General features: G+C 34.2%; 1 protein-coding gene across 1 annotated transcript in view; it reads left to right on the plus strand.

Moving 5' to 3' along the window:
• The first annotated feature begins 863 nt into the window (after positions 1-863).
• The window catches only part of LOC144962924 (usherin-like), a 100,622-nt gene continuing 75,563 nt past the window's right edge, over positions 864-25,922 (plus strand). Inside the window, exons 1-18 of the mRNA XM_078896329.1 lie at positions 864-1,117; positions 5,080-5,479; positions 5,927-6,131; positions 6,800-6,959; positions 12,368-12,497; positions 13,423-13,486; positions 14,325-14,595; positions 14,919-15,103; positions 17,163-17,381; positions 17,992-18,085; positions 18,547-18,873; positions 19,369-19,564; positions 20,064-20,360; positions 21,711-21,959; positions 23,034-23,132; positions 23,337-23,523; positions 24,890-25,053; positions 25,558-25,707. Of these exons, the coding sequence (XP_078752455.1) occupies positions 1,082-1,117; positions 5,080-5,479; positions 5,927-6,131; positions 6,800-6,959; positions 12,368-12,497; positions 13,423-13,486; positions 14,325-14,595; positions 14,919-15,103; positions 17,163-17,381; positions 17,992-18,085; positions 18,547-18,873; positions 19,369-19,564; positions 20,064-20,360; positions 21,711-21,959; positions 23,034-23,132; positions 23,337-23,523; positions 24,890-25,053; positions 25,558-25,707 (3,433 nt within the window). The 5' untranslated portion in view covers positions 864-1,081. The remainder of the gene's footprint in view (positions 1,118-5,079; positions 5,480-5,926; positions 6,132-6,799; positions 6,960-12,367; positions 12,498-13,422; positions 13,487-14,324; positions 14,596-14,918; positions 15,104-17,162; positions 17,382-17,991; positions 18,086-18,546; positions 18,874-19,368; positions 19,565-20,063; positions 20,361-21,710; positions 21,960-23,033; positions 23,133-23,336; positions 23,524-24,889; positions 25,054-25,557; positions 25,708-25,922) is intronic.

Genomic DNA, 25,922 nt, shown 5'->3' on the forward strand with positions numbered 1-25,922 from the left:
TATATATATATATATATATATATATATATTAAATATATATATATATATATATATATAAACATGCCGCTCGGATCCTTTAATCGGGAATATAGATTATCTAAATTATCATTCTTTTTGCAAACTAACTTTATCAACATACAAAGTTCATTCATGCGTGACAGCTTGGTCAACATCGCATTTTATATCACGATGCTAGTTTTGATATCTCTCAATACAAAACAGAGGGGAAAGAAAGGGACAATTGATACCGGTTACTCGTGGTTGTCGGTGACTGTCGACAAAATATAATTCACTATTATTTTGATTAGACATATATATTATTACAATGTGTCTGCTACTAAAGCTCAGTCATGGTTGTGACTGTAACATCTGTTGGAGAATCTGGTCTTGATAATATAACAGTGATCCGCCTTGGCTGCTCATACTAATATTAAGCACACTGTGTTGAGTGAAGTATAAATGGCAGTAGGATATTTCCTATTTGTCACAGTTGTTGAATGGGTCGATATGTTAGTAGATGCCCACCCTAAGACGTAGTTCACACCAATAGGGTGGAGGGACTGATCTAGGAAATTATTTATGATGGTGGCACGGGAGCCGATGAATTCACCTCCATGCTTCTGCTTATACCATGTGGATTGCTTTAAAAAAATCTCAAGTGTGGTGTATGTCATTTTCGTGGATTATTTTGCTATCGGAATCTTGATGTAAATTATCTTTTGTCCGCAGGCTTTTAGTTCTATGGTGTATATGATATTATGAATTCGCGGCTCTTATTCCTGGAGTAATGTATTGCATTAAAAGGAACTGTTACATTGAAGTATGATAACAGTTTCTTGGAAATTTACATATTGGGACACCATGGATTTAAAGTGTATTCACCAAAACCCGACCCATAACGCGTTTCGTCTAAAATGTTATTTCCAATAACTATGAAGCCTTCCGTTATAGTTACATTGGTGTAAATATTTCTAACGGTAGTCGTCTACTTCGATTGACCTCAAAAGATTTTTATGTTTTAAACGTCCAGCAGTCCGCTATGGGAATTCCTGGCTCTAACGATGAGTAACGTGAATTCGCAATGTGTGTTCATGACATAAAACAACTAATAAAACAGGTAAGGTGCGTGCATAATGAGTATTGTGTCATGTAGGGTGGGTATTAATGACATACTGTGTTGTGTAAAGCACAACCGTAAGTATAATTTACGAAATAATACAATATCGATCGTTTGTTGTGTTTGAATGTCGTCGGAATGTAGATGAGACTAATTTATTCACATATATTGGTTCCAATTACATAAGTCATAAAATGTATCATGCGTTTTTGTTTTTGTATGAATGGGGTCGCGCTTTCGAATGGGTGATTAAACATCGCTTGAATTATTTTTGCTAACACACAATTGGCTTTCGACATAGGAAAAAAATATATTTGAAAAGTAAAAAAGTTGTTTTAAGTACATCTCTCTACATCTCTCTCTCTCTCTCTCTCTCTCTCTCTCTCTCTCTCTCTCTCTCTCTCTCTCTCTTTCTCTCTCTCTCTCTCTCTCTCTCTCTCTCTCTCTCTCTCTTCTTTCTTCTTTCTTCTCTCTCCTTCACACACACACACACACACACACACAAACACAAACACATACAAACACCCCCCTCTCTCTCTCTCCCTCTCTCTCTCTCTCTCTCTCTCTCTCTCTCTCTCTCTCTCTCTCTCCTCTTTTCCCTCATATCTCTCTCGTTGAAAATTGTTAAGGTGACGTATTCAATTAACATAACATTTCTAAAAATAATATTTTGAATGACCATCCTAAATCTATTCCACTCGGACGACATAGAAGTAACTGATTTCTCTTTCTTCCTCAACTCTCAACTCGCCATTTAATCCAATAGATAACCTGAAAAATACATTGGTTGACATGGCCAGCTCTCTTTCTGAACCTAATTTATTTTTTTAAATAGAGCTTTTATATAGGGCAATATCCATTAGATGTGCCCAACGTGCTTTACATATGGTCCTTGACCAACAGCAACACGTAACGTGTAGAAAGAGACATGACGCCTGTTAGGCGATATTACAATTTTTCAGACAGAGACAACGTTGTTGACGGCCAGGTACTCATTTTACACCTGGGTACGGTGAGAGAATGTGAGTAAAGATCTTTTCTAAGGACTCAACTATGCGCCGAGCGAGGCTCGAACCCAGGACCTTCCGATCCGTAAGCGAGTGTCATAACACTAGACCACAAAGCCGCACCTAACCTAACGGATTTGAAATTAATTAAAGCCCACCTTTTCACGTTGTTTGGTTCGATATTTACACATGAACACTCTTTTATTTTCATTGGTGTAAGCACATGGTTTCAACATAACGCTTTATATTGTTATGAAATAGCAATCTTAGAATGTAGTTACCTGGCCTAAACAAATAGCTTCCGTTATGCACATTTTCACACGCTCAGGGGTTAAGCTGTCTTACATTTGTCTTATTTGTTATTATGTAATCTTTGATTTTAAATTAATCTTTATTTGACAAGTGCTAGAAGTTGAAAACGTGTATAATATTGTGACAAAATATAGAATGAAAAATAAATAAGTTATTGAATATGTATAGGCCATATTGGTGAAAGGGGATTGGGGGGGGGGGGGGGGGGGGGGACCGACAAGTTTGTTTTTAGAGCGCTTGCTTCATATGCAAATGGACCGAGATCGTTTCCAGGTGAAGTCGAAATAATATTTTCTGATCCCATGTCCACCCAGCAGTGATTGGATAGCTGGGTCTATTAGATCCTGCGGAAATAACTTTGCGATAGACCGGCGTCCAATCCAAAAGGTAGCAACCAATATTTTTGTCAGTTTCTCGCTATTGAAACCGGGATAAACTTTGGCTCCGTGAGCCTAATAGCTCTGAAGGACTACAAATTGGTAGGGGACAATTTGACCCAAGAATGGGGGTGTAATTATAAAGGTAAAGTGTAATATCTGTTGCGTACGTCTAGTAAATTATACTTATCAAACCATACCATGTCGTTGGTGAAAGACTAATAGGAATAATATTTTATTTACATAATTTGATAAAAACAAGTATTATGTTTGATTTAAAACAGTCACCAATGTTTTACATTTCATAGCATCGAATGATCCAAACTGATTTATCAAACGATACTTATTACCATTATCATTTCATTAAAAGAGAAATAATAACTTTAACTCAATCAGTCCTAGATTTTTGTTTGTTTTCAAAATTTGAAAAAAAATGTATTGAGAATGAGCATGTGCATATATATTTTTATTCATCTACCATCAACTGTAAAAATTAAAAACATTAGCTTTGATCTAAACTCTAAACCTATAATTTGTCTCAGAAAAATGTAATAAATAGGCATGGGGTAATTGCAACCCCTTTGGTCGTTGTTAGGGTTGAGTGAGTTAAAACTACCAAGAGAGCCACGAGTTTTTATTCTCAAACTCTATACGGGGTGGTATTCAAGATCACAAACTTTCAAATTAAGTTTACCATAGATTGTTATCATGTCTAGCTACATTCATGATTTTAAATCTATATCCTGTAATGAATATCATATTTAAAATTGATGCTACTACTTAAGCTCTTTTCCCTTCAATTCGACCATTAAAGGACCCCGTCTTTAGTTTTGCATTTTGCGCTGAGCATCATTGTGTGGATATATATATATATATATATATATATATATATATATATATATATATATATATATTATATATATATTATATATGTATGTATGTATATGTGTGTGTGGGGGGAGGGGGGGTATTATTAAATACCTACTGTTCAAGGAGAAAAAGCAATTTATAAAATCAAATACTCTTTTTTTTAAATTTAAAAAATTGATTTCAATCTCATTTTCAACAAGCACGATGGCTTTTAATAGATTGTATTGACACGCGTATAGTGTGTATGCGCGCGCGCGTATGTGTGTCTGTGTATGCATGCGTGTATTCCTATTTTGGTAAGTATGTGTCTATTTGTACATGTTCGTGTTTTGACTGGTGCCTATTCCCCTAGAAATAGGAGAGCTAACGTCGCTCCTATTTCTAAGCTATTCCATTCTTCTTAATTCTAATAAAAGGGTCGTACCAGCTGTTACTGGCGTGTTGATGGACGCCCTTAATAAAGTGCTACAGTATGTAATTGATTAAACATGATTTAATCGTTTATCGCGTGTTCAAGTATTATTGGGAACAACAATATATTGACATCGTTATTATGATGGTCTGTCTTTAATCCAAAGAATAGTGAAACTATTAGACTCCTATTAATTTAGTGGATGCTGAGGGTTTTAGTGTTAGAAGTGATTAATAAGGCAATACTGCCCCAATTAACATTGTTTTACGGTCTTTGAGGCAGGCCACCGCATCCGTCCATTAATTACCTACAACATCCATAACAACCTCTTCCCTCCTTTTCCTCCTCCTCCTCCTCCTCCTCCTCCTCCTCCTCCTTCTGAAAAAAAAACATGAGCATTTATATAGTGTGGTATCCAGTAAACGTGCTCAAAGCGCTTTACAACGGGTGCTTGCCCAACAGCAACACGTAACGTGCAGGAGAGACTTGACAATATTACACTTTTCTTTCGGATAGAGACAATGCTGTTAACGGCTAGGTACTGATTTTACACCCGACTACACTCAGAGAATGTGAATAAAGGGCCTTTTCGAATGACTCAACTATGTGCCGCTCTTAGCGGGAATCGAACCCTTGACTTTCCGATCTGAAGGCGAGTGTCATACCACTAGACCACATAGCCTCCTCCTCCTCCTCCTCCTCCTCCTCCTCCTCCTCCTCCTCCTCCTCCTCATTCTGTCCTCTTTCTCTCAGTTCTCTTCCTTCTATTACTCACTCTGCTCCATCGCCTCCTTTTCCACTTCTCGTGGCTCATTTCCACTTTTCTGCTCCATGCTCACTACCCATGTATAAACTAGCATAGTACTACCACCAACAACAACTTCAATGGATGATCAGATCTAAAACCTTCACTACAATTTCCAACCCAAATATGATTCCCTTGATCACCGCCTAATAATCTACTTTTAAAACATATCTCTACAGGAAACTCACCACATAAAATGCATCGATAGATCCCGACCAGGGAAAAATCGACTCAACAATTCTGCAGTGAGAAATTGTTCACCAGAGAAAATGCTCCTCTGGAAGCCAACATTTCCGTCTTCAATCTTCCTGACGTCCGTAGCTCTAACATTTTTCATACTTTCGCTTCCACAACCCATCAATGGTCAAGGCTCTTTCCCACCGTTATTTAATGCCGCTTTAAAGAAAGTGGTGTCCACGAACCCGACAGACAGTACATGTGGCATACCTTTGAGGAACGCCTACTGTCTCAGTTCTACGAATGGAGAATCTGTAGATTCCGGGGGTTGTGTTCAAGGTTACTGTGTTCAAACATGCCCTGGTCGAACATCTCTTCCGAAAAAGTACAGTCTTCTTGTAGGTAAGATCTGGGATTTTTTTTCTCCAACCACTGGTACTTAAATTTTAGAAAAAAACAAAACAAACCTAAAGTAAGAATTAAGAAAAGATAAAAATAAAATAAAATAAAATAAACAAATAATCAAAAACACAGCGCCATTCTTGAATTAGATAATCCAACACATTGATTTTTAAACAATTTATCTTTGCATACAAATAATGCTAATGATGATGATTATGATGATGATGATGATGATGATGATGATGATGATGATGATGATAATGATGATGATGATGATGATGATGATGATGATGATGGTGGTGGTGGTGGTGGTGGTGGTGGCCGTTATGGTGATGATGATGATGTTGATGTTGATGTTGTTGTTGTTGTTGTTGTTGATGATGATGATGATGATGATGATGATGATGATGATAATGATGATGATAAGAACCACATTTATTTTCTCAGCTACAAGTCCTGGCTCTGGCGAGTGTGTTCTGGCAGACACTGTCAACGTTAGACCTAGATCAATAAGCGGGACTTATTCAACAGTTCTCATACAGAATGGATCTACCTGCTATTTGGCTTCAATAGTATCGCCTCGTCTGGACACCGAGGGTATCTCATCTTTCACCATCACGGCATGGATATGGCTGGATACGATAGACAAAGGGTATGGGATAGTGTGTCTACTCTATAAAATAATATAGCAAGCTATTTCACCCCTTTCAGCCATCAGCCATCCTCTTCCTCTACTTGCCCCATCTCTTACTTCCATTTATACAGTTTCCCTCTACACCTCTTTTATCTTACTGATACAAACCTAACCCTTCTCTTTCTTGTTCCCTTTTTTTCGCAATATTGATACTAGGGTTGTTATAAAATAATATATTATATCCTCAGGAAAATAGAATGACTCGAGTTCTTAACACTACAAATAAAAGGAACTTTTATGGGCCAAATTTTCGTCAGCAAAAAGAAAAAAATCACGAGAAAGAAACAACAACAAAAATGAATTGTAGTCTCGTCAATGACGGTTCATTAGGTTCTGCTTTTCAAGACTTCGTGCAAAAAAAAGTTTGTTGTGTAAAGTTACAGAGGTAGATTCAACACTATCTGCTCCAGTGCCTTATCTTACAGACAATTTAAGTTATTCGGTCTTACTTGTTATTGCTATCATTTTTCTTTCCATAGAACAAATTCTGCAAAAATGACAAGTTATGCAAAATGGACTGTCTTCTTTCAAGCCGACACGTTTCTTCTTTTTTCCCCAGGTTTTTAGAATTGTTGTTCATGTTTATTTTTTAATTGGTTTTTTTTCTCTCTCAACCCCCCAATCAGAACACTTATACAGAAAATAAGCAGTAGCAACGAGGTATTATTCACCCTTGAGGTTGGGACCGCAGGATTTACTTTGACATACAAGAGCCAAGGAGTCGTCCTCATCGTCCCAATGGACGCCGACATTTCCATTCGGGAATGGGCGCACATTGCTTTCCAGGCACGTCATTATTATAATGTATTCTTTATTCAAACTCTCCCTCACGCGTTTCCTTCTCATCCTTCTCTTCTATTGATGCTGCTGCTGCTTATGCTACTGCGGTTGCTGTTGATCTTCTTCTTCTTCTTCTTCTTCTTCTTCTTCTTCTTCTTCTTCTTCTTCTTCTTCTTCTTCATCTTCTTCTTCTTCTTCTTCTTCTTCTTCTTCTTCTTCTTCTTCTTCTTCTTCTTCTTCTTCTTCTTCTTCTTCTTCTTCTTCTTCTTCTTCGTCCCCCATTCCGTCCACCTCACCTTCCGTTATCTCCCCCCTGCTCCTCACAATGGTTCTCTTCCTCTTTCTCTCTCTTCCCCCCCCCCCCTTCTTCCTCTTCGTCATCATCATCCTTTCATCGTCGTTGATTGATAAGTGTATTCATTTCTCTCATTTAAGGCTACATCATATTTACACACACACACACACACACACACACACACACACACACATACACATACAACACAATACAACACACACATACACACAGACAAATATAAACTCAATATGTTTACGAAATAAAACTTGTGAGTCACCCAGTCATCAACAACACCATATTATAGACCTACCCTAAAGACGTGCAACTGTTAGGGCGGGGTCATATTTCATTAAAGATGGGGGATTATTTATTTAGAGAAATATTGATGGATTTTGGAGTCAAGAAAGATAACCATAGAGAGGGGGGAGTATAACCTATGGAAATTGCGTGATGAGAAGGAGCTTCCAATCAAGAGAGGACATCTATTATGCATGCTGTAAGAAGGCAAAGCCAGCAAAGGAATCTCCATCGCACTGCACTCCTTGATCTAAACCCACCAAAGGGAACATGCCAAGATCATATAAAAACTTCAACAAAAATAAACTGAATCATCGTCACTTTTGCGTCAAAGCATATCAAAGTAAATAAAAGGGCAATAAGAGATTCTTCCTTACAAGGCTCGTTTTTCTCCCTCTTAGATAACTCGGATGGTCTTGTCATTCTAAGAAAGCCGAGTTCCTTGATTCCTTTATTCACCTTTCATTCAGTAAAGCATTTTGAAAAAAAAAAAAAGGGGGGGGGGGGGGTATAAATATAGAAGATTATTGCCTTTCTTCATAAATACATCCCTAAATATCTTGCTAGCCTAAGATTGAGTTTACTCGTCCACCCGTCAGTGTGTTTTTCTATCACAATCAGTGTGTGTAATCAAGAGTAATCTATTCACCTGATATCTGCCTACCCACATACCATCTATCTATCTACCCAATTATCTATATTTCTATATGTTTATTAATTAATACCAACCTTCGTTCTTTCCTCTCTAACTTAGATCATATCTGTCTGAGTATCTGTCGTATCTTTTTCATATTTTCTATCTATCTATCTGTCTATCTATCTATCTATCTATCTATCTATCTATCTATCTATCTATCTATCTATCTATCTATCTATCTACTATCTATCCGTTTATTTATCCTCCTTTTAATCCTGTTATACTTACCCTATCTGTCTATCTATCTATCTATCTATCTATCTATCTATCTATCTATCTATCTATCTATCTATCTATCTATCTATCTATCCTTTTAACCATGTTATCCTTACCCTATCTATCTATCTATCTATCTATCTATCTATCTATCTATCTATCTATCTATCTATCTATCTATCTATTTATATTTCTATCTATTTATATATCTATCATTCTATCTATCCACGTATCTATCTATCCATCTATCTATCTATCTATCTATCTATCTATCTATATATCTATCTATCTATCTATCTATATTTCTATCTATCTATTTATATATCAATCTATCCATCTAACTATCTATCCGTTTATTTATCCTCCTTTTAATCCTGTTGTTATCCTTATCCTCTAAGATGGCCGAGTGTACGACCCATCTAGATTTCACCTATGACAAAGCGGTGTAATTCTATCCCTCACACTGACGTGCAGACGACACAGTTGTTGGGTGGTTCCATAGAATAGAGCAGCATTGTTAATCTTCTCAAATAATGTCGTTTGGTGATAAATAGTGAGTTGTTTTTTACAAAAAAGTGAATGTCATAAATTACTGAGACAAACTTCATGAGGTAAATAATGATGTAGGTGGATTAGCCCAGGGACGGCTGGTAATAATGGGCAGGGTGGGCAAATACCAGCCTGTTTTTTCAAGTTATATGCTGTATTACCAGGTCCGAAATAATCAAATCTAAATTAGATAATTTCAAAAGTTACTACTTAAAATTGATACTTTGTACTGAAATCAATTTGTGTGTATTTTTGATAGATTGCGAATCACCATGCATCCCGTAATACATAAACCAGGATACGCTCCTGTTCTTTTTATCACCCCCCCCCCCCCCCCCCAACCACTCCACTCCACTCCGCCCACATCGTCATCTCATCGTCACGTCGCCTGACGGTGATTTTGCTGTCTGGCCTCTCTAGTACTAGGTCGGGCTAATTCAAATGAGCCCACCTTATTAACCAGTGTACACTAAATAGAGATTTTGGCAAACGAACTTTTTCTTATTTATTGCCTTACTTGTGCTGGGAAGGTTCCAGTATTGAATTAAATTTATTAATTTACTAATATTATATCAATTTAGTATTAGTTTGTGTTGTTTTAATATATTTGTTTATCCATTTAAATTATTTCTTTTTTTTCCCCTCGTTTTCTTTAGTGTTTCTCAAAACTCATTTATTTAAATTGTTTTCTTATTTGTTTGTTGTTGTTGTTGTTGTTTTTTGTTGTTGTTTTTTGTTTTGTTTTTTAACAAATTAATTTGTTAATTCTTTTTTTTTTTATTATTCTTAAAGTAATTACCGCTGTATTTTTATTGCCAGACTAAATATTTTTGCAAAACAATGTAATTTTCTATTGTATTCCCTCTAATAAAATAAAACACTTTTATTCAAAAGTCACGACTAAATAAATATATAAAATATAACCACCATTTTGGTTTTCTCAACAATTGAATTAGTATACGAGAAATACTCTTCTGAGTAAGGAGATAGTTGAATTCTAAGTTATAGAGGAAATACGGAAGGGTGGGCAGATTCCGTACTTGCCCGTCCTGAAGCTAATACATACATAAGATGGTTCGCGATGAAGAGGCGGGAAGCAAGGGATTGGTTGGGTAAGGAGCAAAGATAACACGGTAATTATTGTGACGATAGTCAAACGAATACACGAGGAGAGATTGGTAACATTATTTTGTCTTAATTATATTGTATGAAGTATTGGCGAAAGCCTAATATTAAATAAACGTTGTTTTTGTTTGTCTTATTTTGACTATGGAACTGATACTGATACTTGTCATAGCAGACCTGCCTACTTTAGATAGGAAAATAAAAATCGTAGTTTTCAGGGCTAATAAAATCGTAGATATTTTAACTACCCTTTAAAAAAATCACCGGAATTTTCGTCTGTTTTGATAGATATCAAATTTTAAAAAACGAGAAAAAATAATTGGAAACGTAATAATGATGGTGATGGTGGTATAGTGGTAGCGGTGGTGGTAGTAGTAATGATGATGGTAATATTATTATTATTATTATTATTATTATTATTATTATTATTATTATTATTATTATTATTATTATTATTATTATTATTAATATTATTATTATTATTATTATTATTGTTATTATTATTATTATTATTATTATTATTATTATTATTATTATTATTATCATTGTTATTATTATTGTACGTATTGGTGGTATTACTATTGTTGTATTTTTTTTTTGGTGGTTATTAATGGTATCAGTTTATTGTTTGGTCCCATTTGCCATTATTTTCCACTTTCATGTATGTGGTCATCAAATTGTATGATTAATTGGCGAAAGCCTAAGATTGAATAAATTTTGTAATATCGTATGGTAACCATCATTGTCGACGACATCGTCGTTGTCATCATAATCATCATCATCATCATCATCATCATCATCATCATCATCATCATCATCATCATCATCATCATCATCATTAACAACAACAACAACAATATTAACAACAAGTACAACAATAGAAATAAAAACAATATCAACATCACCATACAATTTCCGTCATCGTCTCCACAACTATCATTCTAACCAACAGCACCACCAAAACCACTACCATAATTACCCCTCACCGCCTCGTCTTCCTCCTCCTCCTCCACCACCACCACCACCGCTACCACTATTCCAACCACTACCACCACCGGCACAATCATTCTGACCACCAAGACAGCAGTAAAAATTATGCAATTTGAGCTCTGAATGAAACTCGAGTCTTATCGCTGTTGTTGCTTCTCCATGAAAACTTTAAGGTTACTACGTACTAAAACCAGAAATATGTAAAAGCAATATTAATATCGCCGTTGAGGGATTAAAGCATCTCTTTAATTTTTCGAGTGAAGGAAATGGACTTGTATTGTCAAGGTGTCGTCGCATTATGTCTCGTCGCTTTATTTTTTTGTTGTATTCTCTTTCGTGATTCATTTTTGATTACGTTTGGAAGAATTAAAATCTACTGGTATTGTCATTTCATTGTGAATGTGATTATTGGTGGTTGAAATATTTTTTGTTTAAAGGCGAAAAAAAAAATCAAAAAAAAATTTTATTAAAAAAAAAAACAAAAAAAAAAAAAAAAATAAAAAAAAAAAAATAATAAAAAAAAAAAATATATATATATATATATGACCGAATCCTCTTTGCCCACCCACTGTAAATAGGCTAGAACCGCCACTGGATTAGCCTTCATATTACAGGAGTTATCATGAGGTAAGAGAGTAAAGCAACAATAAATGAAACCAAAAGAGGAAAGTTTTAGAGAGAAAAAAAAGAATACCAACTTAGATGTTTAGAAACCAACATAAGATGGTTTAAGCATCTAAATTTAGTGAAGATAGAATATCAAAAGCACTGCATAATGAGGAATGTTTTTGAAAGAGTGGCTTAAAAATAAAACGGATATGTTAGGTGGTTCTAGTTTTCATACGAAGATAATCCAAACAAACAAAATAATAATAATAATAATAATAATAATAATAATAATAATAATAATAATAATAATAATAATAATAATAATAATAATAATAATGTATCCCGCCACCATGAACAATATATTATGATGAGGGAATATTGAAAGCTAACAAGGTTGATTTTCTTGTTTTAGTGAATTGAATAAATAAAATGATTCATAAGTCCGATACTTTCATTTTCCCCCACTCAATTTAGCATAAATATGATATCAAGGGTCAAAAAGTTGATAAGGGATTTGTTTTTGGTGATAGGAGTCACACGAAATCACTATTAAATAATAAATACATCCTTCTTTTTCTTGTTGTACTAAGCGCCTTATATTGCCTCAATTAAAATATTATCTATATTATGTAACAGGTTCATGACGTAAGTGTCAGTTTCTTTGTGAACGGCACTGGAATTGACTTTGCATCAACTGGTACCAGAACTTTAGTAAGCCCCATTCCTGACCGAGATGGAAATTACCGAATCGGCCAAAGTATAGACGGTAAGAGGGATGTTTTGATGTCATGGCAAATGTTCTTTCAAATGAGTCATGATTGATAAGTATTGAAGATCTGTAATAAATATTGATCTCATGCTACTAAATGCTCACAGCCCGCCATATCAATCGTGCCCAAACACAAAATTATTTGTTCAGTCTGACAGAGAGAATTTACTGACAGTCTAAAATCAATAGCAAATAGCTGAGTGAGGCTATTTTATTGCATTCTAACGGACGTGCGTCTATGTGGTCTAGTGGCATGACACTCGCTATCGGATTGGAAGGTCCTGGGTTCGAGCCTCGCTCGGCGCATAGTTGAGTCCTTGGAAAAGACTCTTTACTCACATTCTCTCACCGTAGTCAGGTGTAAAATGATTACCTGGCCGTCAACAGCGTTGTCTCTGTCGGAAAAAAAATGTAATATCGCCTAACAGGCGTTGTGTCTCGTTCTACATGTTACGTGTTGCTGTTGGTCAGGGACCCTTTGTAAAGCGCTTTGAGCACATTTAATGGCTATTGCGCTATATCAAAGCTCTATTTTTTTGTTTAAAAAAATGTAAATGAGCAATTGAATGATAATTGTTGAAGATAATTTTACAAAGAAAGCCATCATTTGAAGACAACTGAGTTTGACTTTGAACGGTCGTTGTCAACAAAAATCCACGTGGCTACTTTACTGTTGTTTTTTTTTAATCTTACAGATGGGATTTCTTTGGAACAATAGGATAAATCTTAATTATTGAGCGACATTAGACTCTGGACTCGACACGTGGTATTTTAAAAATGTAATTGATATTTAGACAAATTGATTTAGTAATTGGGATTAATGTATTATGATAACAATGTCTACATCTAGTTTACCATTTATTATTTTTGTCTTCCCTTTTCCTTCTCCGTCATGATGCTTTAAGCTCTCTATAATTGCCAGGTTCCTCTCAATTCATCGGTAAACTTCAAGATCTTGACGTCTATGGCCTCGCAATATCAAACAGGTAGGTATTATAGATAACTATGAAGTGTATCGAGCATGATCTAGTCATAGCTATGCGCTACACAAATGCTATCTATCTATCTATATATCTATATATTTATCTATTATTATTATTATTATTAATATTTTTATTATTATTATTATTATTATTATTATTATTATTATTATTATTATTATTATTATTATTATTATTATTATTATTATTATTATTATTATTATTATTATTATCACCACCACCACAGCATCATTATTTTCTTTTGCTAGGCTCTACCACACTCACCTTTATCCATCTCCACATCAACATCGTCATCAATAATCACCACAATCATCATCATCAGTCATATTACAGCATTATTATTGGCATCACTATTATCACATCACTCATCATCATCATCATCATCATCATCAGCATCATATCATCATCCATCATCATCATCATCATCATCATCATCCACCACACCACTACTATCACCACCATTAGTCTTAGTATCATCTTAACCCACACAATGACCATCGTTACCGTCAATATCTTTACTAATTACTAACAACAACACCATATTGAAATTTATTTTTATGTGAGTTAATTTCATTGTAGTGTTTAATAATTTTAACACAACTAAGGGAAATAATCTATTTTCCTATTTCTTTAAAAATATTTTTATTTAAAAAAACGTTTTTATTCATCTCATTATATGCCGACAACAGAAAATGCTGAAACAGCGCTGTCAGTATATGGTGGGGTGAGAAACATATAATCGTTTGGGCTCCTTTAAATAGTCGATCACTCTAAAGATCTGCGCAAAACTAATAGAATTTTATGTCCTTCTTTTGATGAATAGGGAAGTTGAAGAGATCTATACAGGCCAGTTACCTTCTGTCAGGGTTCAAACTGACTGTCGGTGCCAGGGACTTTTCCCAAGAGTCAAACCAAACCAACATAACTACTGTATCAAGAATGGAGCACGTGATGATACAACCGATTCCACTATTCGAATTTCTAGAGATGCGCATCCCTTAGAGTACATTAACGATGGAAACAGTAACAGTATGTGGATTTCCAAGTTTCAGAATGAAGTGGAGATTGAAGTTGACTTAGGGGATGATTTTCAGGTGAAAAGGGATTTAATATCTATTATATCTATGTATAAATAATTTCCAATAATAAATCAATAATTTTCAATAATATTTTATGAGTGAAGATAAAAACCTCTCTTATAAATTCATTGCTGTGATGTTTCGCATCAACATTAATTTTCATTTTAAAAAAATAATTTTATTGGTTAATCTTAATTTTAAACATGTGGATATTTTCTTTTGTTCAAGCTTATTCTACACCATTTAACATACTTTCTTTTAAGTACTATTTCTTGTTTTTGACCTTTCTGTGGTTTTCAGTAATACTAATTTGTATTTTTACTCCTAATTCAACTTAGGTTTTCTATGTGGTAATTCAGTTTTACAGTCCTTTACCCAAAGCTGTAACAATTCTAAGACAAAAGGATGACAACAGTGACTTCACTGTATGGCAATACTATGCTGATGACTGTGGTAGATTTGGATTGCCAAACAACAGCGCCTACCCCAGCCCTGATAGCGTCAATTGTCTGCAGTTTGGAACGTATGAATATATCATTTTGTTATTACAAAACCATATATTGACAGTCGTTTTCATACAATCCTTTAGATTTCGTGTATTTTATGTATATAACATTTGACTTTGCTTGATTTCAATTGTCCATTGCAATCCCTGTTTGATGCCAACTTATACTATGGAGTAGAAGTTACACATCTCACTTGATTTAATGGCCTTTTTACGACTATACTGAAGAGCTAAGTGCATTGCAGCTTAAATCAGGCGATGCTTCGGATTCATTCAATACTATTCATTTTAGCAATGGTTCTGATTTATTTAAATAGATCCACAGCATTTTTACAAAATCCAAAAGTTTTGAGAATGGGTAGAGTGATTTTTAGTTGATTTTAAACTGGTCTATGATTTTTTTTATATCTGCCAATATGTTGTAATTTCTACGTCTCCTTTTAGGCAGGGTTGGAATGGTTCCGTCTATATTTTAGAACTTTGAAGGATATTAGTCTTTTTTTCTCTTTTCCGCTCATTCAGGAATTAATCTTTAATCATAGTTTGGTATCTTCTGTTGATAACTTCCTTCAACTGTTGATGATGGAATTTATCAAGCCTTATATGTTCTTTGGTTAAGCGCGTTTTACAAATACTTTACATATGTCAAAAATATATTTATGTGGATTTAATTATTTCTAATTTATAAGTTATCAAACAACAATCATTAAAATACTTTTGAGACTCAATTGAATCCTGAATACGTGAATTTCAGAACAGTTATTAAGATGTCTCTTTCAACTTTAGAATTAAAATGGAACTAGAATTGAGAGGAGACTGTAAAATGATCTTTTCAAAATATAATTGGCATTTTGTTGTCTGCTTTGAGAACAACCATTTTCGTAGTTACCTGTGGAATTTGTCAACAGTGAACACAATGAAATCTTGCACAACGTTTTCCCCTTTCTTTGAATATAGATAGAGTTGATTCAAAAACTTACACACTGGCGACACATTTTGGCGCGAAGTGTTTGAATTTACAAAATGGAGAATGATGTCGTTGTCCTTCAACTCCAAACCTTTATCTCTCCATCGGTTCTATAATGAACCCATGGCTTTGCTCTAGTGACAATACGTTCGTATCATTGTAAGTGTTCTGTTTTGTAGTTGTGAACATGAGAAGAAACATGTCTTTACTGTCATGAAAGTTAGAGGTGGAATTTTATTTGGACATGTATTGTGAAATATTACATATTGAAAAGGCTGTAAAGAAAACAAAGGATTCGAAGAAAATTGGATGACCATTCATTTGATAAATGATACAACAGATCCTCATAGAAACTAGGAAGTTATTCAGGAATGTGCACTTCTTATCAGTCAGCCGGCATCAGTAAAATATTCTCTTAACAGCGGCATTATGTATTTTGGAATTTGTTAACAGTTAACTTAATATTATAGAAATTTCGTTCATTTTTATTTTGTTCAACAATTTTGAATGTTTTCTTTAAAATTTGATCTTCCAAATGTTAGGAGTCGATGGTGTATTCAGACAAAATAATTTATCTTGGATTATTAGTTTCAGTAGAAAAAAAAACTTTCAATCTATACGTTGGTTTGCTGGTAATATTATATGGATGTTTCGGATTACATTGTTGTTGTTTGTTTTGTTTTTCTCTCTTTTTTATACAATAAATTCAGTGTTCACTTTTTTCTCGTAATAATTTTTTTTTGAAATGTTTATAAAATTAAATCAACGTCGGTTCTATATCTACATATGTATCATTTTGCATTTAGACATAATAAAGTTTATGCAAGAGCAGTAATCTTCATGTAATAGTACATAATCTAAGAAGAAATGGGCTCGCCTAAGGGGATACTGTTTAATGTGAATTAAAGAGAAGCACTCACGCACACGAATTATTGATTTCAGTGTTCCTATACTTGTGCCACCCTCCTCTATATAAATATTTCCCTCACAGTCCCCAAGATAATATATACATTTGCTACATGTTACGGGCATTCTTGTTGGACAGAGATAATTTTAGCATAAATTTATTTTATACGAATATTTCAAATCTAACTGTTTATATTCCTATAGAAATGGAGCTCAAGTTCCTTACTCCCTTGGCAACATCACATTCAATCTATTGGCACCTGGGCCAGTAGCCCGCCCTGGTAGCAATGATTTCTACAATACTCCTGTCTTGCATGATTTTGTGAGGGCTAGAAAAGTCAAACTGCGATTTAAAGACCATTACTATGTTAAAAACATAAGACATCAGTACTATGGTGTTTTTGAATATATCACAACAGCATGGTGAGTCCTTTACATTATTATGTGAATAATATAATGCTTTAATATTTAATTTAAAGTATTTTATTCAGTACATTTCACTTTGTTGACAAAAAAAATTATTTCAGAATCCATTCAGATACTTAAATAAGATGATTCAGATCCTGATCTGTTTGGAATGTTATATGAAACATAATGTAATCATACTTCAGTTAGTCATCCCTTTTCAAAGGACTAAATTTGATCAATGTTATTTTTATGAAAATTAAAGTTAAGTCACTTTATATTCTAGCGCTATATTCTGTCATCCTCGAGCTTTATTGAATTGTTTTGAATTTGTTACTTTCCAATCATAGAAATGCATTAGGTAAAAGATTATTTTTAGCAGACTCATATTATAGGCTTGCTTTTAGCATCTCAATTTTCCTTGAATAAGAAATTTCAGCCCCGTTGTTCCCCTTGCCAACTACACGGTGACTGATGCTTGGGCTACTTTGATCTTTCTCTGAAAAAGACCTGAAAGAAAATTTTCTCCATGGGGTTGTTAGGAAAAAAATTCATTTTATGAATTCGATGTATTTTTTACTTTGTATATTATGGAACTAATAATTAATTGAATATGATATGCCTGCAGGTGTGATTGCAATGGCCATTCATCTGTTTGTGATACCATTGAATTGCCCTACAAATGCAGGTGCTTGCAAAGCAGTAATACAGAAGGATTGAGAGTGAGTTATATAAATACATCATATCAAACGTCGAGAAAAAAATGCGATTTGATAAATTCTTTTTGAGAGATACAATGCAAATGGTCATTACACCTTAGTAGATTTATTGTAACCTTTAAAACCAATAACAGAAAAGGATTTTTCACTATGCTTGTATTCAAGATCAGGCCTCAATTTAATCAAATATGTCACAGAGAGCACAATGGATAAATAGAATCCATGGTTAATTTGATTGTTATACTCTTTTGTTTAGCATTGTATATTCGTTTTATTTTAATCATACTTATATTTATAGTTATAGATCAAAGTGCAAAAATGTAAATGTATGCCTCTTATAGTATAATTATCATCTTCCCACGCTTTTTAGTTATGTACTCTTGCTTCCAATTAACACCAACTTTGCACTCACCATTAACATTTTTGCCTTTAAAATATGTTTATATTCATTTTTTTTCCAACAGTGTAACAAATGTAAACCAATGTTCAATAATAAACCATTTCACAAAGGCGACAACAAAAATGCCTTTGCTTGTGTCGAATGTCAATGTTATGGCCATGCCGACAGCTGTGTGTACAACTCTGCTATCGACCCCTTCCCAGACAGCCACAGTGATGGTGGCGGAGGTGTCTGTGTTGATTGTCAGGATTTTACCACTGGTATCAATTGTAATACCTGTATAGAGAAATATTACAGACCTACTGGGGTCAGTTTGTATGACAAGGACGTTTGCCAATCTTGTGATTGCCATTTGCCAGGAGTTATGGATGGTCAGGAAACATGTGAAAAGGTATTGTGGATTTAAGAATTTTTATAACATCGTTAGTCACCATTACAAATTTGATTTTCAAAATCCAATTGTCAAAATTATCACCATAAGAACAGGTTTGCCATGTTTGTGAACAAAGAATCAAATGATAAAATCAAAACATCAGGTGAAAACTTGTTAACTGCAAGGGTATATTGAATGCAAAATTAAATAACAATAACAAGATCTGCAAATCCGAAATATAGACAAAATAATAAGCAGTCAAGTCATCCGATACTGCTCCTATAAATATATATATATATATATATATATATATATATATATATATATATATATATATATATATATATATATATATCCTCTACAGTCTCTTTATTAACTCACTTTAAAATCTAAATATCACTAAGATATTAGTCGTTCCCGTGAGCAAACAAGATGTGATTTAAAGTCATGGTTATTCTTAAATAGTTTATAAGAATTATATATAGGTATATCTATATACTTTTTACTTCCCAGGAAGGTGGGCAGTGTTCGTGCAAGTCAAACGTTAAAGGTAGAAAATGTGATGAATGCCAAGACGGCTTCTATAACCTGCAATTGGATAATATCAATGGATGTCAGCCTTGTTTCTGTAATGAGCTCGGCGTAGAAAATGGAGACATGTCTTGCAATGCAACCACTGGGCAATGTAATTGTAAGGCCAATGTAAGAGGTAAGTACATTTGAATAAAAGAAGATAAAATGATTTAATTTGTAAAATTATTCAATGAGAAAAGAACTTTGAATTCGTTATGATCGATAGACTTCTAAACATAGGCTTGGATAAAGAACATTTCTTTCTTTCTATTTTGTGTCATTTTAAAATTTGGCAATGGGACATTGATTTTATAATTTTTAAAACTGTGTTATTCAATACTTTACGGTGGGTCTCCTCATTCTTAATATTGAAAAAATCAAAACAATCTAAACGTATCTGTAAAGAAGGAGTAAATATGAAACTTAACACTAAAATTATTATTATTGGGAGTATGGTATTTGCATTGCCTTCTAAGTAATCTAATTTACCAAGTACAACAAAACTACAAGTACAACTGTAATTGGTCTTCTACTTTGCTCAAAGATCTGTTGGTTGAAAATTAATACATACCGTATTTGTTGTGAAATTAGATTATAACATTACGTTATATTGAATTTCACTATATTGCCATCAGGCTTAAGATGTGACGAGTGTGCCTTTGGATACTTCGATCTTTCTGCCATCCACCCTTTGGGTTGCATTGCTTGTAACTGTAATCCCTTTGGTGCAAAGTCAATTTATTGCAACCCATCAAGTGGACAATGCCAGTGCAAGGACAAAGTTCAGGGCATGAAATGTAATGAATGTATGGACAACTACTACAATTTCACATCCGGATGCGATAACTGCAACTGTGATTCTCTTGGTACTGAGGAAAATACCGTGTGCAACAAACAGTCTGGTCAATGCGTTTGCAAGGGAAATGTTCAAGGTAAATTCAAAATATCTATTGTATTTCAATTTATGACAACAATGAATTTTGACCCAATTTTTCATTTTTAAGACCATGTTTTCTCGTACTAAATTGTTAGATCGTGCTTAAACTGCTTTTTTCAAATGTGAAACCAACATTTAGTTACTTTATACCATATACTTTGCCCCCCCCCCCCCCCTTCCCCGGGGCTAGGAACAGAATTCTCCTAAGAGCACAATATTGAAATAATGAAATAATCTTTTTCTATCATTAATTATGCAATACTTCTTCACATATACATCAATAAACATCGTATTCAAAATCATTTCAACACTTATTACGCCATCCACATCTACAAATAAGGTTGGTACCTAAAAGTAATGAAAATTATGAGATTTTGTCTGTGTATATAAGGATATATGTGATTGGCAAATACGGTCCCTATACCGAATTGTCACATTTGTCATCTTATGATGATGATGATGATAATAATAATAATAATAATAATAATAATAACAATAATAATAATAATAATAATAATAATAATAATAATAATAATAATGATAATAATAATAATATAATAACAATAACCACCACAACAACAATAATAATAATAACAGTAATAATATATATATAATAATAATAATAATAATAATAATAATAATAATAATAATAATAATATAATAATAATATTAATAATAATAATAATAATATACAGTTTTTATGTAACGCTTTACTCCTTATCTCAACAAGCTCAGAGCGCTTAACAATAACGTTAGTTAAGAAAACAATAAAAACTGTTAAGTAAAATAACCAGTAGATTTCAGCGACAAAGCAACAGGTTCATGACAGATATGGCCGTATGTAGTTTAAAGAAGTGACAATGATTTCATGGATACCACTGCAAGCACAAGATGTTTGATATATTATGTGTGCAATCAAGTGATATAAAATCAAAACTAAGAGGGAAATTATTTACACTGAATTGTGTACATATTAATTTAACTTTTTGTAATGGCGGCCAGACTGGCCTAAATCTTAGAGCATTAAAATCAGATTTGTAGATTTGTTGACCATGGCATAAGGGGTCAGAATAAAATCAAACCTAAGAGTTAGTCGGACAAAGTGCACACTTTTCTTGTATAATTTGACTAAATATATATAGCTCTTTAATGGCAGTTTTAAAGTAAATAATTAGGCACCGTGATATACTAACCTTCCATAAAATTCATTATACCTTTCTTCTATGCTTTTATTCTTGAAGGCAGAACCCTCATATGGATTTTCTTCAAAGTCACTTTTAACCTTTTCCTAGTGACCTTATTAAATTCTTTAAAAATAAAGCCACTCTTTTATTGATTCACCCAGGTATTAATTGTGACAGCTGCAAAAAGGGATCTTATGACTTTGGTAAATCTGAAAAACTGGGATGCCCTAACTGCTTCTGTTTCCTGGAAGGAACTGTGAATGGAACAGGATCTTGTAATTCTACGTCAGGCGAATGCTTTTGTAAAGAGAATGTAGAAGGTCAAAGCTGCAATCGTTGTAAACCTTCCACCTGGGGATTGAATGGTACCGATGATTTGGGTTGCCAACCCTGTAATTGTGATGTAACAGGTGACCAGAAAATTTGTATTTATTTCATGTTCAAGACAAAAAAAACAAAAAACAAACAAACTAGAGCTTTTATATAGCATAATATCCACTAAATGTGCTCAAAGCGCTTTACAAAGGATCCCTGACCAACAGCAACAAACACATGATATGTAGAATGAGACATGACACCTGTAAGGCGATATTACAATTTTTCCGACAGAGACAGGTACTCATTTTACACCTGAGTACGGTGAGAGAATGTTAGTAAAGAGTTTTTCCAAGGACTCAACTATGCGCCGAGCGAGGCTCGAACCCATGACCTTCCGATCCGAAAGCGAGTGTCATGCCACAAGACCACATAGCCGCACAAGTTAAGATAAGTTACATTTAAAAGAAATGTTATTAAAAAACAAACTGTGTCATGTGCATTCTTGACTGGAAGTGATTTCCCAATGCCTAAATAAAACATTGAAATTTATTTAGATAATGTTGGCAGAGGTCTGACACTGTAGTTTTGTCCTTGGGTAAGGTTCTTTTAAAATGAGCATTTATATAGCGCAATATCCACTTAACGTGCTCAATGCGCTTTACAAGGGGTCCCTGGTCAACAGCAACATTTAACATGTAGGACGAGACATGGCGCCTGTTAGGCGATATTACAATTTTTCGGACAAAGACAACGCTGTTAACGACCAGGTACTCATTTTACACCTGAGTACGGCGAGAGAATGTAAGTAAAGAGTCTTTTCCAAGGACTCAACTATGCGCCGAGCGAGGCTCGAACCCAGGACCTTCCGATCCGAAAGCGAGTGTCATACCACTAGACCACATAGCCGCACTCTTTACAAAGAGTCTTCCATTCGATTACAATGAAAACAAGTCTTCGTGGAATCATACATCATTTTCATTTCATCCCCAGTCACAAATTATACACCTATTTTATTAAAACACTGTTGAGAAAAAATTCAACCACATCTCCTCTTTAGAGAACCCTGATGGATGAATATATTTTTATTCATTGAAATCATTTGTTGCATAACATTCATTATTTATCATAGATTTTAAATTACATATGAGACACTTTCCAAATTACAGGCACTTTGGTCGATACTCAAGCAGTTTGTGACCAAAACACGGGTCAATGTTCATGTCTCAGCAACCGTGAGGGCAGACTGTGTGATACATGCACAGAAGGTATTGTATAATTTTATCGAAAATAAAAGGATTTTTTGGCATGAATATTATGTGTTATGGGAATAACTAACTTCCATACTTAAGATATAGACAATAGAAATTTAACAGCTATATTGTGACCATTATTTGAAGCAACAACATTTCGGTGATGCACTGCTACAGTTTTAATTGATTTATTATATAAATGACTTTCATTATCTGAAGGGTTTTATATCAACCCACTTGGAGGCTGTCTGGCCTGTGATTGTGACAGGAAAGGGACTCTGCAAGGGACCTTTTGTGACCCACAGACAGGGCAATGTGAGTGTAAAACTGGTGATTTCGGTGTTGCAGGACTGAAATGTGACGAGTGTCAACCCACCTTTTACAGTTTTAATACAAGAATAGGAAGGTAGATCTATATTCATTCCTCCTCAATGTTTGTATTTGTCTTGAAATTCCAGTTCCTTATAAGTGTATTCTAAAAATCGTCTTACTAAATCTTAATCATCTTGGTCCCTGTTGATACATTATGGGGATGCAACTGTGTTCCTCCTGAGCACTTGGTTCTGGGCCATCTTCCTCAATTAGGGCAATGACAGTCTTGCCTATCTCACTTCTCTGTCCGCCGATCATCTCTATGTTTCTTTGGTCTCCCGACATTTCTTCTACATTGAAGGTTCCAATTAAGAGCCTATCGCGGCTATGTGGTCTAGTGGTATGACACTCGCTTTCGGAACGGAAGGTCCTTGGTTCGAGCCTCGCTCGGCGCATTGTTGAGTTTTTGGAGAAGGCTCTTTACTCACATTCTCTCACCGCACTCAGGTGTAAAATGAGTATCTGGCCGTTAACAGCGTTTTCTCTGTCCGAAAAAAATGTAATATTGCCTAACAGGCATCATGTAGCGTCCTACATGTGAAATGTTGCTGTTGGCCAAGGACCCGTTGCAAAGTGCTTTGACCACGTTTAGTGGATATTGCGCTATATAAAAAAAGCTCAATTTTATCAGGTACTACAACTAGTAGTAAAAGTAGTAGTAGTAGTAGTAGTAGTAGTAGTAGTAGTAGTAGTAGTAGTAGTAGTAGTAGTAGTAGTAGTAGTAGTAGTAGTAGCAGTAGTAGTAGTAGAAGTAGTAGTAGTAGTAGTAGCATAGAAGTAGTAATTGTATTAGTAGAAGTTATTGCAATAACAGTTGTTGGAGCAGAATATCAGCAACACCTATTTTTATTTGTATTTCTTAGCATGAATTGCTTTGCCTTCATAATGTAAGTTTTAATAACACTTCTCCTCGCGGCGAATGGAAATATGAAAATGCGTATTGGAAAAATGTTAATTTAACATAATTAATCTTGCTTCCTTTTATTGTTGACCACTAAAGTGATGCCGTTTTTGTGAAACTAGTCTTTAGAGCCACGAGGACATCATTGGATCTAAGGTTTGTCCTGCTATTTATAGAGTAAAAAGGGCAACAGCAATTGCTTTCTATCCTTTTGATGTCAGTCTATTGCAAAGTACTTTCCACCAGATCTAACTGACCCAGCTACCAATCACTGATTGTTAGACAGGAAAGGATTTTGGCAAGGATTTTGATACATGAAAGTTTAATTGATCCTTCGTCTTAAAAAACATTGGTCGGCTCTGATGTTTTAGATTGAATAAATGTGGAAAACTTCTTCCTTGAACTAATCTCATTTTATTTTTTTTTTAAACTCATAACATGTTTACAAGGATTAGTCTTGCAATCAAATCATCATTATTACTTTTATTTCATTTTGCAGGTGCACACCTTGCAACTGCCTAAAAGCTGGAAGCGTGGGCAGTATTTGTGACTCAAAGACAGGCCAATGCCCATGCAAGGAGCTGGTTGAGGATCTTCAGTGTAAGACGTGCGTAGAAGGAGCCAGTCATTTGGAGGCAAATAACACATATGGGTGTAGTAAAGGCATGTTGTTCTTCGAAATTCATTTGAGTTTAAATTTAATTCGTTTTTAGATTCGACGTCACTGACAATTGTTTTCTTTTGAATTAAATCCAAATGTGTGTGTAAAAATACTATCAACATACGAGTCAAGAATGCATAAATATAGTTAAAATTTTGCACTGAAAAGATTCAGAGGAGTAGAAAAAAAATCAAAGTTGTGAAAAGTCCCATTTTTGTATTATATTTAAAAGAAGTGACAAAAGTTTAATGCAACCAAAGCAAAAAGATTTATTCACTAATTTTATCGTTTATATCTTCACTGAAAATGATTCTATCCACATTTATTATACCATTGAAGTCCATTGACTTCGCTTGACACTCGGAGTCGTTTATGATCTCACTAGTGCTTTTTTCATCATGCACTAGTAAGCACAATCATCAAGTCCATCTTGCCTTCCCGCTATCAATATTGACTTATAAATAAAGGATGATAATTTTGTAATAAGTATGAATTTTACTTTTCAGCTCCATTTCAACAACCGCCTCCTCAATTCAATGAGACAACACCTACCTCACTCTTCTTATTTTGGAGTCCACCTGATAGTCCCAATGGAATAATTTCATACTATATGGTTTTCAGGAATGATACTCTTATATACAACCATTCATCCAATGGTAAGTTTACTGAGACACTCCTTGATTATTTATAAACAATGTAGTCCAGGAAACGCCACCTTGCTTGATGTCGACTTTTGCATGCTGTCAATATCCAAGAAGTTCTCATTTGTTTCCTTTTTTACTATTGGGTCACTAGCATTTTAAGTCAATTCTTAATGACTAGCCAACATTGAGGAAGGAAAAGATTTTCATTTCAAATTTCAAAGTTCAAA

The sequence above is a fragment of the Berghia stephanieae genome, chromosome 1 (assembly GCF_034508935.2).
Source record: "Berghia stephanieae isolate SIO BIC M18660-M18661 chromosome 1, UCSD_Bste_1.3, whole genome shotgun sequence".
NCBI lineage: Eukaryota > Metazoa > Mollusca > Gastropoda > Nudibranchia > Aeolidiidae > Berghia > Berghia stephanieae.